Genomic DNA, 15,622 nt, shown 5'->3' on the forward strand with positions numbered 1-15,622 from the left:
CAAAGTCTGGGAAGGGAGAAGGAAATGGACTCCCCCAGCAGTGTGTGGGCGGTGAGGAGCCGCTGTCAACAGTTTCACGGTGGTACCCTGGGTGCTCAAGTCCCCGACGCTTTTGGCCCCAGGGACCTGTACTGTGGAAGACAGTTTTCTGAGGGTCAGGGGTGGGGGTGGTTTTGGGATGATTCAAGTGCATCACATTTATTGTGCACTTTATTTCCTTGTTAGTATTACATTGTGATATATAATGAAATAATCAGGCAGCTCACCGTAGTGCAGAATCGGTGCGAACCCTGAGCTTGTTTTCGTGCAACTGGATGGTCCCATCTAGGGGCAGTGGGAGTGACAGGAACACCCAGAGTGTGTGCTCACGTCCAGTGTACTCCATCATCTCGTTTTGGTTGCTGTCAGAAAGCCCTGCTTCACGAAGATGGGATGTTGGAAACGGAAGCAGGCTTTTCGGTACTTTTGTAGAAACCTCAGCATATTCCACCTTCACTTTCATCCAGAATGGCTGGAGATTTGAAGTTGTATCAGATGTACTCTTAAGGCCGCCACCATTTGCAGTCTCAAGCAGTTGATCTTCTAGGATGGACAAAGTTGACTCACCTGGCCTGTTCACAGATTGGCCATGGGTCCGTTCCTTCCCAGCTCCCGGGTCTTTTGTGGTTGGAAAGTAATGCTCAAACTCCTTTGAAACGCTGACATAGGTGATCATACTCTAGCTGGGAGAAAAAAGGCTGTGGCTCAGTCTCTTTCAGAATCTCTGCTAATGTTTGAATCGTCCATACTCCCAATCCTCACTTGTTGCCCTCGTGATTCCAGTTTGTTCTGAACACACCTACTTTCTCTACCAACTTGAGCACAGCTGAAGTGACAGAATGAGTTCATTGAACAGGCTGAATATGTCACACAAGTGAGCAAGGTTTGCGACCCACTCTGTGTCACAGGTATGTGCTGCCAGCAGTGACAGTTTTTCTAAGTCTCTGGAGTGGCTCTCATACCTCAGAAACACCAGGGCCTGCCTGTAGAAAGCCCTCTCCCTTCTGTGCACAAGAGCAGATGTGTGTACTCGGCGTTCATCTCCTCGCAGGGCTGTGCCAACAGACGTGAGTTAAGGGCATGTAATTTAGTGTGGTTGGTCCTTTTAATCGCGTCCTGCAAAGCACTGTTATGTTCAGGTGACATTTTCTGGCTAGCCAGCTTTCGGTTCTCTGTGGATGACACAGGAGGTAGACATATCCAGAAGCAAAGTCTTTGACTGAGTAGTGAAACCAGAAAGCCTTCCAGTCTCGGCAGCCGCTCCATCCGTGTATATGCCGATACAGTGTGTACTGTCACACAGTGACCCACTCCGTTTCCTGATACATGGTCATCCCAAGACTTAACAGTTCAGCGGCTGTGGTGCTGGCTGGCAACAAAAGTGCAGGTAGCCTGTCCGCTTGCACATCCTCCTGGAAAACATAGAGCCCAGAAACAAGCACTGCTGTCCGTTGCCCACATCAGCAGACTCGTCAGCCTGGACTGCGTTCCACGGGGATTCACTCACCCCCCACCACCTGCCCCAGCACCCTCTGCTGTTTCATCAGCTCATCTAGTTACAGTGCTGGTCAAGGAGGAACTGAGCTGCAGCGTCTCCTGAAAGTTCAGGACCAATGTCCTTAGCAGCAGGCAGGATCAGCTCCTCGCCAGAAGGAAGGGGCTTCTGAGTTTGAGCAGTGCGGTTAACCAGGAAGAGTGACGCTTTAAGTGCAGACACATTGGATGAAGTGGTGCCCTTCAATAATTGCTTCTGTTTTTTGTGTTCATGTTTTTTCCTTTTAAAAAGCTCCAAAGGCTTGTCTGTTTTTAAAAAAATACTAATTTATTTATGCACTTTTGGCTGACCTGAGTCCTTGTTGCTGCGCGGGCTCCTCTCTAGTTGTGGTGAGCGGGGGCTCCTCTCTAGCTGTGCTGTGCGGGCGTCTCACTGGGGTGGTTGCTCTTGTTGCAGAGCCCTGGCTCTGGAGCGAGGGCTTCAGTAGGTGCAGGACAGCGAACACCCACCGTTACCTGAGCAGGGCGCTCACCCTCAGTAACAGCTGAGAAGCTGCTGTCTGCAGGTAGACAGCCACCTGCAGAAACACATGTAGTGCAATTCTGTTTGTGCAAATATGTGCACAGATATACAGTCTCCCCTCATCAGGGAAAGAGAAAGCTGCAGTGTGAAAATATTAAATGGAAAGTTCCAGAAGTAAACAGTTGACCACTGTTGAATTTTGCACCATCTGAGCAGTGTTGAGGAGATTGTTCACTTCAGCTTCAGCCTCTGGGCCATGAGTTATCCCTGTCCGGCCTGTCAGTCACCGAGGTTGTCAGACTGAGGGCCCAGGGCTTGTGTTTACCGACCATTATTTTACTAAAAATGGCCCCACAGCACCAGGGGAGCGATGCTGGCAGTTTGGACATGCCACAGGGAAGCCACACAGGGTTCCTTTCAGTGAAAGGTGAGAGTTAGTGAGAAAAGGGGAGAAAACCATATGCTGAGGTTGCCAAGATGGATGGTGAGAATGACCCTTTGATCCATAAGGCAGTGAAGAAGGCAGAAGAAATCCACATTGTTTTGCTATTATGTCTCAAACCCTAAAATTTACAGCCAGTGTGTGAAGGCATTAAATTTATACAGTAAGATATTCTAAGAGAGAGAGATACCATAGTCATATACCTTTGTCATTATTATAACTGTAATATAATTACATTGGTACAGTTGTTCTGTTTTACCGTTAGTTATTGTTGTTCAACTCTCACTGTGCCCAAGTTGCAGACTACACTTTATCTTAGGTATGTCTGTATAGGGAAAATACCATTGGCAGGGTTTGGTGCTGTCCATGGTTTTGGAATCTTGGAATGTATCCCCCACTGATAACAGGGCAGTCCACTGTACGCTTGTTGATACAGTCAGTTTGTCTGAAAATTGCAGCCAGACTGTTAGCGTATGCAGGATGGTATCAGGGGTGGGATGTACTGGTGTGCACTCTGATGTCACACAGTTCTGTGCTGCTTGGTTACTCTCCTGCTGTGTTGTTCAGTCACTCAGCCGTGTCCAATTCTTTGCAACCCCATGGACTGCAGGACCCCAGGCTCCCCTGTCCTTCACTGTCTCCCAAAGCTTGCTCAAATTCACGACCATGGAGTCAGTGATGCCATCTAACCATCTCATCCTCTGTCACCTCCTTCTCCTTTTGCCTTCAATCTTTCCCAGCTTTACTTTTCTATAAGCATATATTATTTTACTTTAAGATATTATAAATAGATAATTTAAATAACTCATGTTAAGTATGTCTCATAAAGGAATTATCAAGAATATACTTCTAACCATCACAGTTAATTCTAAATGTCACCTAAAATCTCTTGTCACAAAATACATGAGCATTAAAATGTACAAGTACAAGTACAACCTGCCTTTTGGCCTGAAAACCCAACGAGGTGACCCTTAATTTAAACACAGCAATGAAGCGAATGAACTTGGGAGGGTATGATCCAAATTTAGAGACCCCCCCATTTACGAGTGAAGCCACAGTCAAGCTGCAACTGATCAGAGTCAGAAAGCATCTCCTCATCAATGAGTGAAGGTATTGATAATCCACACCGTGTAATCTGGGCTTCCAGGTGACACAGTGGTAACGAATCCTCCTGCCAATGCATGAGATACAAGACACACAGGTCCAGTCCCTGGGTTGGAAAGATCCCCTGGAGGAGGAAGTGGCAGCCCACTCCAGTGTTCTTGCCTGGAGAATCCCATGGACAGAGGAGCCTGGTGAGCTACACTCCATGATGGCGCAAAAGAGTCGGACACGACTGAGGACACACACTGCTACTGCTACCATGCAATCTGCTGGAAAGAGCTGAAGTTTAAGACCATGGCTGTCTTTACACACACACACACACACACATTGATTCCATAGTTTTTAACCCATTTAAAAGTATGGTTACAATACCCAAAGGGACAAAAATGAAACTAATAATAAATCTGACACCAAACACATACTGATTTGAAGAAAACTTTTTCAATATTTCTTTTTTAAACTGATTATCTGAAAAAACAGCCTAAGTAAAAATGGTATGAAACATTCTCTATTTCAAAGTAAGACTGTATGTTACTGTCTGAATGAAGAATATTGCCCTTGGAAGCGGATATAGATCTGTGTTATTTGTTAATAGGTTATAGACCTACATCTTTATTATTTTTTTTTTTCACTCAGGTGCCAGTTCAACAGATTCTGACAGTGAAAGTTTAGCTTTCAGATCGAAACCTGGAGCCATGCCACAGTAAGTGTGTACGATCCCGTCAGTTTAAGTAGAAGGTGTCAGCAGACTGGGGCTCAGTGACGCCACTTGTGTTGTGCACTGAAGGCAGAGGTCAGCTGATGTCAGTCAGAGATCAGATGCTTGAACCTGGAACGTAGTCTTTGACTTTTGAACTTTGAAACCTGCATTGCATCATCCGTGTCCCAAAATCTAACCATCCACAACGCTAGTTCCAATGACAACTGACTGCTTATAAATGTGTAGAAGGGGCAGTCACATTGAGAGAAAATTACTTAAATCATTACTAAAATGTAAATGACAAACAACTTAGCACATAAATTAGAAAATATCTACTTAGGCTAGAAATAGATGTCCATTTGGATAAAGTGTATCTCCAGTTAGATCATGTCATGGAAATCTCAAAATTTAATTCTCCCTACAAAGACATAGGGATTATTAGTAATATTTAGGATCTTAATTATTTTGCAAAGATAAAATCTAGCAAGATTTTGTATAAAACTCCATGAATTTGAGACGGTGCTAATAAATTTGTTTGATTTACTAGTATATACATAACAATCACAGCCATTCAGCATCAAATTATCTCTGACCATTCATGTTAAAGTGGGCCTCCCTGGTGGCTGAGTAGTAAAGAATCTGCCTGCCAATGCAGGAGACATGGGTGTGATCCCTGGGCTGGGAAGATCCCCTGGAGGAGGGCATGGCAACCCACTCCAGTGTTCTTGCCTGGAGAATCCTATGGACAGAGGAGCCTGGTGGGCTACAGTGTACAGCGTGGCAAAGAGACATGACTGAGTGCTAACTGAGCATTTGTGTTAAAGGGCTCTTAGTAAGATCACATACTCGGCCACTTGCGCATTCAGACAAGGATCTCAAGTTTAGTGAAGTTACATGACTCACTTGAGATTCCATAGGCTGTGACTTAGCAAAATTGGGCCTAGGAACAATTCTTAACTTTTATGCACTAAGAAAAGACCACAGTCCAAGACATTCTTAACTTTACACAATGGTTAACGGGAATGAAGAGCAGTTGCTGTACTGAAAACCAACCACCAGAACTTTGAATTAAATATAGAAGCCCGGTCCTAAGCGTTTCCTAAACGTATCTGCTTACTGCCCTAGACTGGGCTTTTCTAAGTATTATCTTTTAGGATTTTCCAGTTCAATACTTTCTGCTTTCTAATAAGAGCTGAGATACATAGTTCATGAGCTACTTTCATCTGTGTGTTTATTTTGCTGATGACTGTGGGGCCGTCTGAACAGACACTGAACACCACTGTTCTAACTATGGGTTGTGGGTCCCCATGTCTGAAGCAGTTACAGTTGAAGCAGATTGAGCAAACATAAACTGGCCTGTTCTGTGGAAATGTTTCAAAGAATCATTCCTGCTTAGGAAATTGTGACCCAAGACTTCACTCCTTACTTTCCAGAGCTCAGAAGAAAACCACTTCCGTGTCCCTGACCATTGGATCGTCATCTCCAAAGTCAGGAGTGACCACAGCTGTGATCCAGCCTCTGTCAGTCCCTGTTCAGCAGGTGAGCCTCATCCACAGCCCGAGGGGAGTCAGACTCTTTAGCATAGAGACCCCAACGGGTCCTCCCTTGAAATACCTCCTCAGTGGACACACAGCTGGGAGAAAAGACAATGATAAGTTCTTCCTTTTAATGCACTAAAAATAATTTTTAATCTGAGACACACCACTGATTAATCAACATCTGCATTTCCTTTGGGAATTTCTTTTTCTCGCAGCTAATCCTCTGATAAAGTGGGATCTGTCTTGGCTGTTACTGCTTGATTCTCCCTCACATACGTGCCATCTTCCATGTAGCCAAATTCGTTAGCTCATTTAAAACAAAGCAGAAAATGAGAAAAGTCCATCTTATCCCCAAAGTCCACCTGATAGAGCTCAGAAGTCCACCTGTCCTCTGAGAGCTTAACAGATAATATAGGAATATTCAGATTCCGTCACTTCATTATGCATTTTCATCCTGCTTTCATTTCATTGTAAGACTGCTTTATCCAAGAAGAACAACAGTACCCACGACTGGGTCATTGTAGTGAGTTCACTTTGCAAACAGAAGACCTGAAGCTTTTTTTAAGTAAAAAATTAGAATCTAGACGTCTCTAAATCAAATGTGATACTTAGCCTTGGTGCTATGATGGGCATCTGTAAACCCAAGACTCTTGCAACGTGAGGTCATTCTTGAGTCATAAGTGTGTCTAACGAACATCAGTGTACCCTCCAGCCACTGAGCACCAGCGCCCGTGGGTGTTTTACAAATTACAGGGCTCCCCGGTGGCTCAGTGGTAAAGAATCCGCCTGCAGTGCAGGGAAACCAGGGTTCGATCCCTGGGTGGGGAAGATCCCCTGGAGAAGGGAATGGCAGCCCACTCCAGTACTCTTGCCTGGAGAGTTCCGTGGACAGAGGAGCCTGGCAGACTACAGTCCATGGGGTCGCAAAAGAGTCAGACATGACTGAGCGACTAGCTCTTGCTTATGTACTCTGTGGTATGCTGGGTATGTGAACTGTAGAGAAAGCACATCTGAGATGAGACACGAGGAAAGAGTCAAGCAGTGGAAGTCACTCAAGGTGGCATGTGTAGTAGAAACTCCCTGTCAACCCCCAAAGCAGAGTGGGGTTTACAGAAACCATTCTGTGAACCAGTGGACTTGTTTAGTGTTTGCTGTGTAGGCACTGGCAGGTGTGCAGTGGATGCTTAGCCCTGTCGGTGGCTGTGCTGTCGCCGGTGTGGGCCCGTCTTTTCGTGGTTTGTGTGTTCCGAGTCTGACCCACGTGCCTCTGTCCTCCAGGCCCCCAGCCCCACCTTGTTCCTCTGCCGGCCGGATGGACCCGCTGCCGCCTGCCTCCCGCCTGTCTTCACCAAGGTCAGGCACCTGCACGTCTCATCCTGAGTTTGCTCTGGGCCTTTGATTCCATTCCCCTGTGGCCTCATGTATAGTCTTTAAACATTAAAACGAGTGATGAACAGGTTCTTATCGAGGTGGGGCTAAACAGATACTCAGTGCACAGATGCTGTGTGACCATGATCATATAAACGTCTGAGAAAGGGGGGCCTGATAGAAGTCAAAATGGACTGGGAAAACCAAACAGTGCATGGGAGAAGACAGGATGATGGATGGGAACCTGGGAAACCAACAAGGTTTGTAGATGGTTTAAAAAACAACGGACAGATTTTCAGTTGGTCTCAGTGGGTGTTTTGCATTGCCAGGCATGATGGTCAGCTAAGCTCAGAAATGGTCCCCTGGGGTGTTTCTCCTCTGTCTCCTCCCCACCTCTTTCTGAGAAAATTATAAATGTTATAATTGGAGTTGAGTTGATTTATAGTGCTGTGTTATTTTCGGGTGTACAGCAGAGTGATTCAGTTATACATGTACTTTTTTTCAGATTCTTTCTCCTTATAGAGTTTTAAAAATATTGAGTAGAGTTCCCTGTGTAATACAGTAGCTTCTTGTTGGTTATCTATTTTATATAGACCGTAGTCTGTACATGGCAGTCCCAATCTCCTAATTTATCCCCCCCCCCCGACCCTTCCCCTTTGGTAACAGTAAAGTTTGTTTTCTAAGTGTGTGGGTCTGTCTCTATTTTGTATGTAAGTTCACTTGTATCATTTTTGGAATGAAAGATATTTAAAAGGCACAGTTGAAGAGGTGCCCCATGTCTGTGTACCAGCATACTGTCAGAAGTCATGCCCCCAGGCCAGTCTAAGTTCAGTGTAATATAGCTCAAATTCCAACAGATCCTCGTTTTTACCGACGTTTGTTGTTGAACTTGGCAGTCTGATTCTAAATCTTTTGTGGTTTAGAAAGTGGCTGAGAGCAGCCAGGGTCCTCCTGCAGGGGCAGGCTGAGATGGTGTTAGGATCTAACATGTCAGGACTCCCTAGAGCAGAGCGCCAGGATGGCAGGGCTGGCTCAAGCCTGGACAGACAGACAGATGAGGCCCCGAGAGCTCCCACAAGATGCCCCAGCAACGCGAGGCTCCGTGGGCACGGTAGGTTCCTCAGAAGTGGGCCCCGGCCTCAGCCACCTCACAGGATCAGTCCCAAGTAATGGAAGACGAATGTGACAGTGGTTTCTGTAGTCCGTTATCTGAGATCTGTGAATCTTCCACAAGACAGCCAAGAAGAGTCTCTGTCTGTCTTCATCCAGGGAGTGATGCTTCCTTCTAAGCCAGCCCGCAGCCAGCTTGGTTAAAGACCTCTTCCTGCAGAATGTTCATGGAGGACACAGTCAATGAATGAGGGTTGTCGACAACACCAGTGAGGGTTCACCTCCCCCTTCCCAGGATAAAATACCCGAAGAAGGAAAAAATCCCGTCCCGCCTGTGAAGAGCGGTGTTGGGATAACAGCGCAGGGGGCATCCATCCGTCCGTGCTCAGAGCAGAAGTCGTTCACAGAGCGGCCGGCATGAACACTACATGGCGCTCAGGAGCTGTTCACACGCAGCCCCATCCGTGAAATCTGTGTGACCTGCTGAGTTGTCGGAACGCTGTTGGTTTGGAGCCAGGGCCCCGCGCACCTCCGGGCTGAGGTGTCACACCCGTCCTGGGGCACCCGGCGGAGAGGGACCTGAGACTTCCCTTTCCTCCCGCAGGGCTGCAGAACTCCTCCGGGCCAGCCGCAGCCCATCCTTGTCCCAGCAGCGCAGCCCAGCTCCTGGGGCAGAGACCCCAGCACAGTGTCCCCTTCACCCCAAAGGAAGCCAGGAGGCGTGCGCGGAGCCTAATATAAAAGGAAACCAGGAGTCCGCATTTTTCTAAAGCCTGAGTTTTTAACTCGCAAACAGGAGAGTGGCTGTCCCCGCCTGCGGTGCGGGCCTCTCCCTCCTCACGGGTGCCTGCAGCACCCTTCCCCTAGGGGCGGTGCCCCTCCCTGCCCTGCTCCATCCTTCAGGGGCCTGGGCTCTGCCAGTCCTTGGGCACCTCCATCTGTGTCCCCCCATGCCCCTGGTGGGGGTCCCTGGGGCTGAAGCCGGGGCCGCCGACCTGGTGGGGACAGCAGCTCATGGGCCCCAGGGACATGCTCGGGGCCAGGAGAGCGGCCGCCCCGGTGGCATTCTCCCTGGAGCCGTGGACCCTGCAGGGAGACTTGGTACCAGGTGGACCCGACAGCACGCGATGCCCTCCTGTGGACCTCAAACCCCCAGGGCCCCAGACCAGCCTTCCAACGTCAGCCGTGCTGATGTGGCTTTGGTCAGGAGAAGCTCACTCAGGAGGAGCCACGCAGCACACCTTGGAAGACTACGGAGGCCTGTGTGTGTGACGTGCCTGGTTTCTACCCAGGTCCTACCTTTGTGATTTTCCAGTGTGAGCAGTATGCACAATCCTAGGAGCAAACTAGAGGCCCCTAGGTGTCTGGAAGCTCGCACGTGAAGAGTATTTGTGAAGCGTCTGTAATGTGCTGTGAATGCTCCCTGGACACACTGGGGACACCGATGACTCCATCCTCACTAGCTGCACCCTGAGGGCAACATCCTCCCTGCTGATCTGCGAAATACTGCTCTCTGGACTAATCAGAAAGTGGAAGTCCATTTAAAACCAAAATCTTTTCTACATTTAAAACGAAGAATGAAGAGAGAATGGACTCAGAAGTAGGTAACAATATTCACCTTTTCGTTTACCAATAAAGGCCTTTGGCACCAAAATTCTCACCGAGTACATTAGACTTTCCGGCTTCTGCCCACGTTGTGGACTTCCAGGGATTCCACGGGGCCAGAGCACATGCCCTGCAGGCCAGTTGCTACAGGATCTGTTTTTCCGCAGCACACCATTGGCCATCTCTTGAGGAAAATGTAAAATAGAAAGCAGAAATGAAAACAGGAAAAAAAAAAAAGCATACTTCCTACCGTGAATTTGTTTGCTTTGGTTCTATGCATAATCATGTATTGTATCTGACTTCCTTCAAGAGCTGTTCGTGTCCTTTATCAGATGCGATACCCTGTAGGCACACACGTAGGTAGTAGAAAGTTTCAGTGGGCCCATGGCCAGGGGAAGAAGGCAAGGGGAGGCACCTGAAAGGGCCAGTTATTCCTTTGGTTTTCAGTAGCCGGTTTACAAGCTTCAGCTCTTTGCATCAGTGAAGCCACACTCATTTCTGGTCTGTTGGGCTGTAAAAGTTTATTGGTCTGGAGCTGGAGTGGGTGGAGCACCAGGGTGACAGTGTTGGTCAGAGGGAGGAGCCAAGGAAGGTCAGGTGGGGGAAGTGCTCCCGTTTAATTTCACTCAGAACCTGCAGGTGAATGGAATCTGGAAAGGGGTACTGGTGCATCTCTCTGTGGGGCCGCAGTGGAGACACGGACAAAGAGAACAGACTTGCGGACCCGGGGAGCAGGTCTGGGAGAAAGGAGAGGGTCCGATGAGTGGAGAGAGTAGTGTAGGAACATACACATCACCATAGGTAGAATGGATCTCCAGTGGGAGATTTGCTGCGTGACTCAGGGAGCTCAAACCAGGGCTCTGTGACAGCCTAGCAGGGTCGGATGGGGAGGCAGGTGGGAGGAAGGTTCAGAGGGAGGGGGTATATCTATGCCTATGACTCATGTTGCTATTTGGCAGAAACCAACACAATATTGTAAAGCAATTATCCTTCAATTAAAAATAAATTTAAGTATTAAAAACACAAAAGAACCTGCAGATGAGGAAATGCCAGCCCTCCTTCTGGTACAGCTGCCCCAGGATGCTGGTGGACAGAGGCGGGTCCTGGGGGAAGGTCGGAGCGGGGGGCACAGATGGGAGACCCAGGTTCAGTCCCTAGGTTGGGGAGATCCCGTGGAGAGGAGCATGGCGACCCACTCCAGTATTCTTGTCTGGAGAATCCCTTGGACAGAGGAGCCTGGCGAGCTCCTCCGGTGGACACGTGGCATCTCCTTCCCCTCCTGTCTGGTCCCCCAGTTGGAGCATGGGTGCATTGCACCAGCGCATCCTCATGTAGATAAAGGCAGATCACGCCGACACTGGGAAGTTCCATGGGTGCTGGAGCCCATGCCCTGCAGGGCAGGCCCCGGGACCTCCCGCACTTCATCACCGGGGATACAGTGCTCTCCTGACCTGAGGAGGGGCTCATGTGCGTGGTGCACACCCTGTGCTTGCTCCTCTGAGCTTGGGAAGTGTTCCTCTGTGTCATGAGACTGTGTTGTGTGGCTGTGTGAGCCCAGATCTGATGGGCGTGTCCCGGTGTTTCAGGAGCTGCAGAACATTTGTGCGTCTGAGGGCCAGGTGGTCGTGCTGGAGTGCCGTGTGCGTGGCACGCCCCCGCTGCAGGTCTGCTGGTTCCGACAAGGCAGCGAGATCCAGGACTCACCAGACTTCCGGATCTTGCAGAAAAGTAAGGAGAGGGGCCCCCTCACAACACTGCCCACAACACCACCCCCGGGTCTGACCAGGCCCTTGTCTCCAGTCCAGGAGAACCAGGAAGGGTTTAGTCACTGACATGCATGGATTTCTTCTTTGTTTCCTTTTTTTGGGGGGATTTTATTACTTTTAAATTATTTTTTTATTCCTCCCTCTTGAACCTCCCACTCCAGCCCACCCCTCTAGATATTTTTTTAATTTTAATTTTTATTAAAATGTAGTTAGTTTCAAGTGTACAGAGAAGTGATTTAGCTATACATATATACACATCTGAGCTTCCCTGGTGGCTCAGATTTCAAAGAATCGGCCTGCCATGCAGCAGACCCCAGTTTGATTCCTGGGTCAGGAAGATCCCCTGGAGAAGGGGTAGGCTACCCACTCCAGTATTCTTGCCTGGAGAATCCCAAGGACAGAGGAGCCTGGTGGGCTACAGTCCATGGGGTTGCAAAGAGTCAGACACGACTGAGGGACTAAGCACAGCATACATACATCCATCCTCTTTTGGACTCTTGCTCCAAATAGGTCACTATTTGGTGTACGAGGTAGAGGACCCTGTGCTGTACAGAAGGCCTGGTTGTGTATCTGTTTATGGACAGTGGTGTGAGGTGCGTAGATTTGTGATTTCAGAGTGAGGGGACATGGGCTCCAGCACATTAAAGCCATCCTGCTGGCTGTGGGCCCTCACATGCCCTGACTGAGGTTTTGTTTTCTTCTTCCTCAAAATCGCAAATCCACATTTGAATTCAAAGTTTGGCCAGTCATCTTAGGAGGCTCTGAGCCTTCTATGAACTGCAGTTGAAACCCTTGCTAGTGAGAGCTGTTAAGGGAATTTTGGTTTATTTATGGGAGTATAAATTGATCTACCATCCCTCTTTCTTGTACGATGGGGCTTGTCTGCAGTGTTTTTGCAGACGTGTCCTAGGCAAGGTCACAGTAAAGGATGGGCAGGTTTAGTATGAACGGAAACTGACTCTAATGCTCTGTTTTGATTTCTTTTTTTCTCATGTGGGGAACAGAACCTCGATCCACAGCTGAACCTGGTAAGAAGCTTTTTCCTTTTTTCTCTCTGCTAATGTATCTTCAGTTTCAGTAGTTCTTTGTTTCCGTTTTAAACCACATGCAGAACAATGTTTGTGCAGTTCCCTGGAAATGTGAAACCCCCTTACAGACAATATCTTCTTTATTGTGGGGTCTGCACACTGCATTTTACATCCAGTTGTTTTATTAGTGAAACATTAAGTTCCTTTCAGACAAGGAGATCGGGCTCAGTGACTTAAGGCTTTTAAAATCATGGTCTTTTATACTCAGAAGGCAAACTGAGCTAGAGAAGAAAAAGCATGCTGCTAAGAGGCGGCACATTTCTCCTAAACAGAAGACACCACCAGCTAGACTGCAGCCTGGAGACGCGTCTCCTGGGAGAGCAGCCTGAAGGTGTCAGCAGAGTGACCCCAGGGTCTGTGTGTGTCCTGAAGGTCAGCAGAGTGACCCCAGGGTCTGTGTGTGTCCTGAGGGTCAGCAGAGTGACCCCAGGGTCTGTGTGTGTCCTGAGGGTCAGCAGAGTGACCCCAGGGTCTGTGTGTGTCCTGAGGGTCAGCAGAGTGACCCCAGGGTCTGTGTGTGTCCTGAGGGTCAGCAGAGTGACCCCAGGGTCTGTGTATGTCCTGAGCTGTCAGCAGAGTGACCCCAGTGACTCTCTGTGCTCCCTGAGGTGTCAGGAGAGTGAACCCAGGCTCTCCGTGTGTGTGCCCTGAGCCGTGGACACTTCTGTGCTGCAGCAGGATAACGGCGTCTCAGCCTGTGGCGTCTCACTCACACATCCCTGGCCTCATCAGAGCCGTGTGCTCCAGCATCTGGGTCTCCTGCCCTCTGCCTCCCTCTTCTCATTCTTGCCTGTCTTCTCACAGACAAAACTGGCATCTAAAGAGAAGTTGAGATTTCTGTCACGTGTTTCCTAGCAGGCCCTCCTGAAGGACACTGTCTCTGTCTTTCCCAGCAGCGACATCACAGGCTTCAGTCTTCTTGCTGAAGGGTAGGAATGATATGTCTCTGCTTCACCATGGTTGCGTCTCTTAGGAGCCAGACTCGGCTCTGGCGCTGCTTGGAGAGCTTGGAGGCTCCTGGTCAGAAAGGCTGCGGTTGGTCCCGAAGCTCTCATGCCCCAGCAGAGGGCCTGAGGGGCGGAATGTGAGCCAGTTCGGATCCAACCATGAGGGGTGCTCAGAGCACCCTGAGGGGAGACTGAAGTGGATCTGATGCCTTCCACTTTCTTTTAAATCTTTACTGGACAGCAGGTGACTTACAGTATTCTTCATTCCTGCTGTGCAGCGAAGTGAATCAGCTCTGTGTACCGAGTACAGTCCGTGGGTCTCAGAGTCAGATACGACTGAGAGCTGAGCCCAGCACACGCATATATCCGCTCTTCCTTAGCTCCTTTCCCGTGTAGGTCATGATGGAGTACTGGGCAGAGCTCCCCGTGCCCTCCAGCAGGTCCTGTGTGTACTGGCTTATGTGTACTGGTGTGCACATGCCAGTCTCTCTCCCAGTCTATCCCTTTCCCCCTTTTCCCCTTCGTAACCAGAAGATTATTTTCTACACCTGTGACTCTACTTCTATTTTGTAAATCAGTTCATTTGTACCATGCATTTAATTCCACGTCTCTGGGGTCGCACAGAGTCAGACACGAATGAAGCGACTTAGCAGCAGCAGCAGCATAAGCAGTGTCATCTGGTGTCCTTGTCTGTCCGACCTACTTCCCTCAGTATGACACTCTAGGACCATCCTCGTCGCTGCCAGCGGCATCATTCCATTCTTTTTGTGGCTGAGCAGTACTCCACTGAGTGTGTGTCCCGCGTCTTTCTTACCCACCCCTCTATTCCATTCTTTTTGTGGCTGAGCAGTACTCCACTGAGTGTGTGTCCCGCGTCTTTCTTACCCACCCCTCTATTCCATTCTTTTTGTGGCTGAGCAGTACTCCACTGAGTGTGTGTCCCGCGTCTTTCTTACCCACTCCTCCCTCAGTGGACTTTTAGGTTGTTACCATGTCTTGGGCTTCCGTTGTAGCTCAGTCAGTAAAGAATCCGCCTGCCGTGCAGGAGACCCAGGTTCGATTCCTCGGTCAGGAAGACCCCTTGGGGAAGGAAATGGCAACCCACTCCAGTGTTCTTGCCTGGAGAATCCCCTGGATAGAGCAGCCAGGTGGATTATAGTCCCACGAGGTTGCCAGGGCTGGATATGACTGAGCGGCCACACTACTAGCTAGTGCTATACCTTGGCTATTGTGAATAGTCCCGCAGTGAACACCGGGGTGCAAGTAGCGTTTTGGATTATGGTTTTCTCCAGATATATGTCCAAGAGTGGGATTGCTGGGTCATTTGGTAGCTCTTTTTAGTTTTTTGAGAAACCTCCAAACTGTTCTCCGTAGTGGCTGCCCCAGTGTACATTCCAGCCAGCAGTGTAGGAGGCTTCTCTGTCCTCCACATCCTCTCCAGCATTTTTTGTTTGTAGACTTTTTGATGATGGCCATTCTGACCAGTGTGAGGTGACACCTCATTATAGTTTTTATTTGCATTTCTTTAATAATTAGCAATGTCGAGCATCTTTTCCTGTGTTTTTTGGACATCTCTGTGTCTTGTTTGGAGAAATGTCTGTTTAGGTCTTCCATTTTTGATTGGGTTGTTTGTTCTTTTGGCATTGTGCTGTATAAGCTGTTTGTATATGTTGGACATTAACCCCTTAGCAGTTGCTTTGTTTGCAGATATTTCCTCCAGTTCTGCGGGTTGTCTTTTCATTTTGCTTCTGGTTTCCTCTGCTGTGCAAACGCTGATCTGATGCCTTCTTGTTGTGAGTTACTCCCAGATCCAGCGCCCACATGTATAGCCCCCACGGCAGGTGCTGTGGTCACTTTCCAAATTATGGAAACACAACTGCATATTTTGTCTGTGACGT

At 48.6% G+C, this 15,622-nt stretch overlaps 1 protein-coding gene across 1 annotated transcript in view; it reads left to right on the forward strand.

Moving 5' to 3' along the window:
• PALLD (palladin, cytoskeletal associated protein) overlaps window positions 1-15,622 on the forward strand; it is a 369,544-nt gene that overhangs the window by 156,512 nt on the left and 197,410 nt on the right. The window contains exons 4-8 of the mRNA XM_068974720.1: window positions 4,239-4,305; window positions 5,736-5,841; window positions 7,119-7,193; window positions 11,510-11,651; window positions 12,694-12,717. Of these exons, the coding sequence (XP_068830821.1) occupies window positions 4,239-4,305; window positions 5,736-5,841; window positions 7,119-7,193; window positions 11,510-11,651; window positions 12,694-12,717 (414 nt within the window). The remainder of the gene's footprint in view (window positions 1-4,238; window positions 4,306-5,735; window positions 5,842-7,118; window positions 7,194-11,509; window positions 11,652-12,693; window positions 12,718-15,622) is intronic.

Source organism: Capricornis sumatraensis, chromosome 6 (assembly GCF_032405125.1).
Source record: "Capricornis sumatraensis isolate serow.1 chromosome 6, serow.2, whole genome shotgun sequence".
Lineage (NCBI taxonomy): Eukaryota > Metazoa > Chordata > Mammalia > Artiodactyla > Bovidae > Capricornis > Capricornis sumatraensis.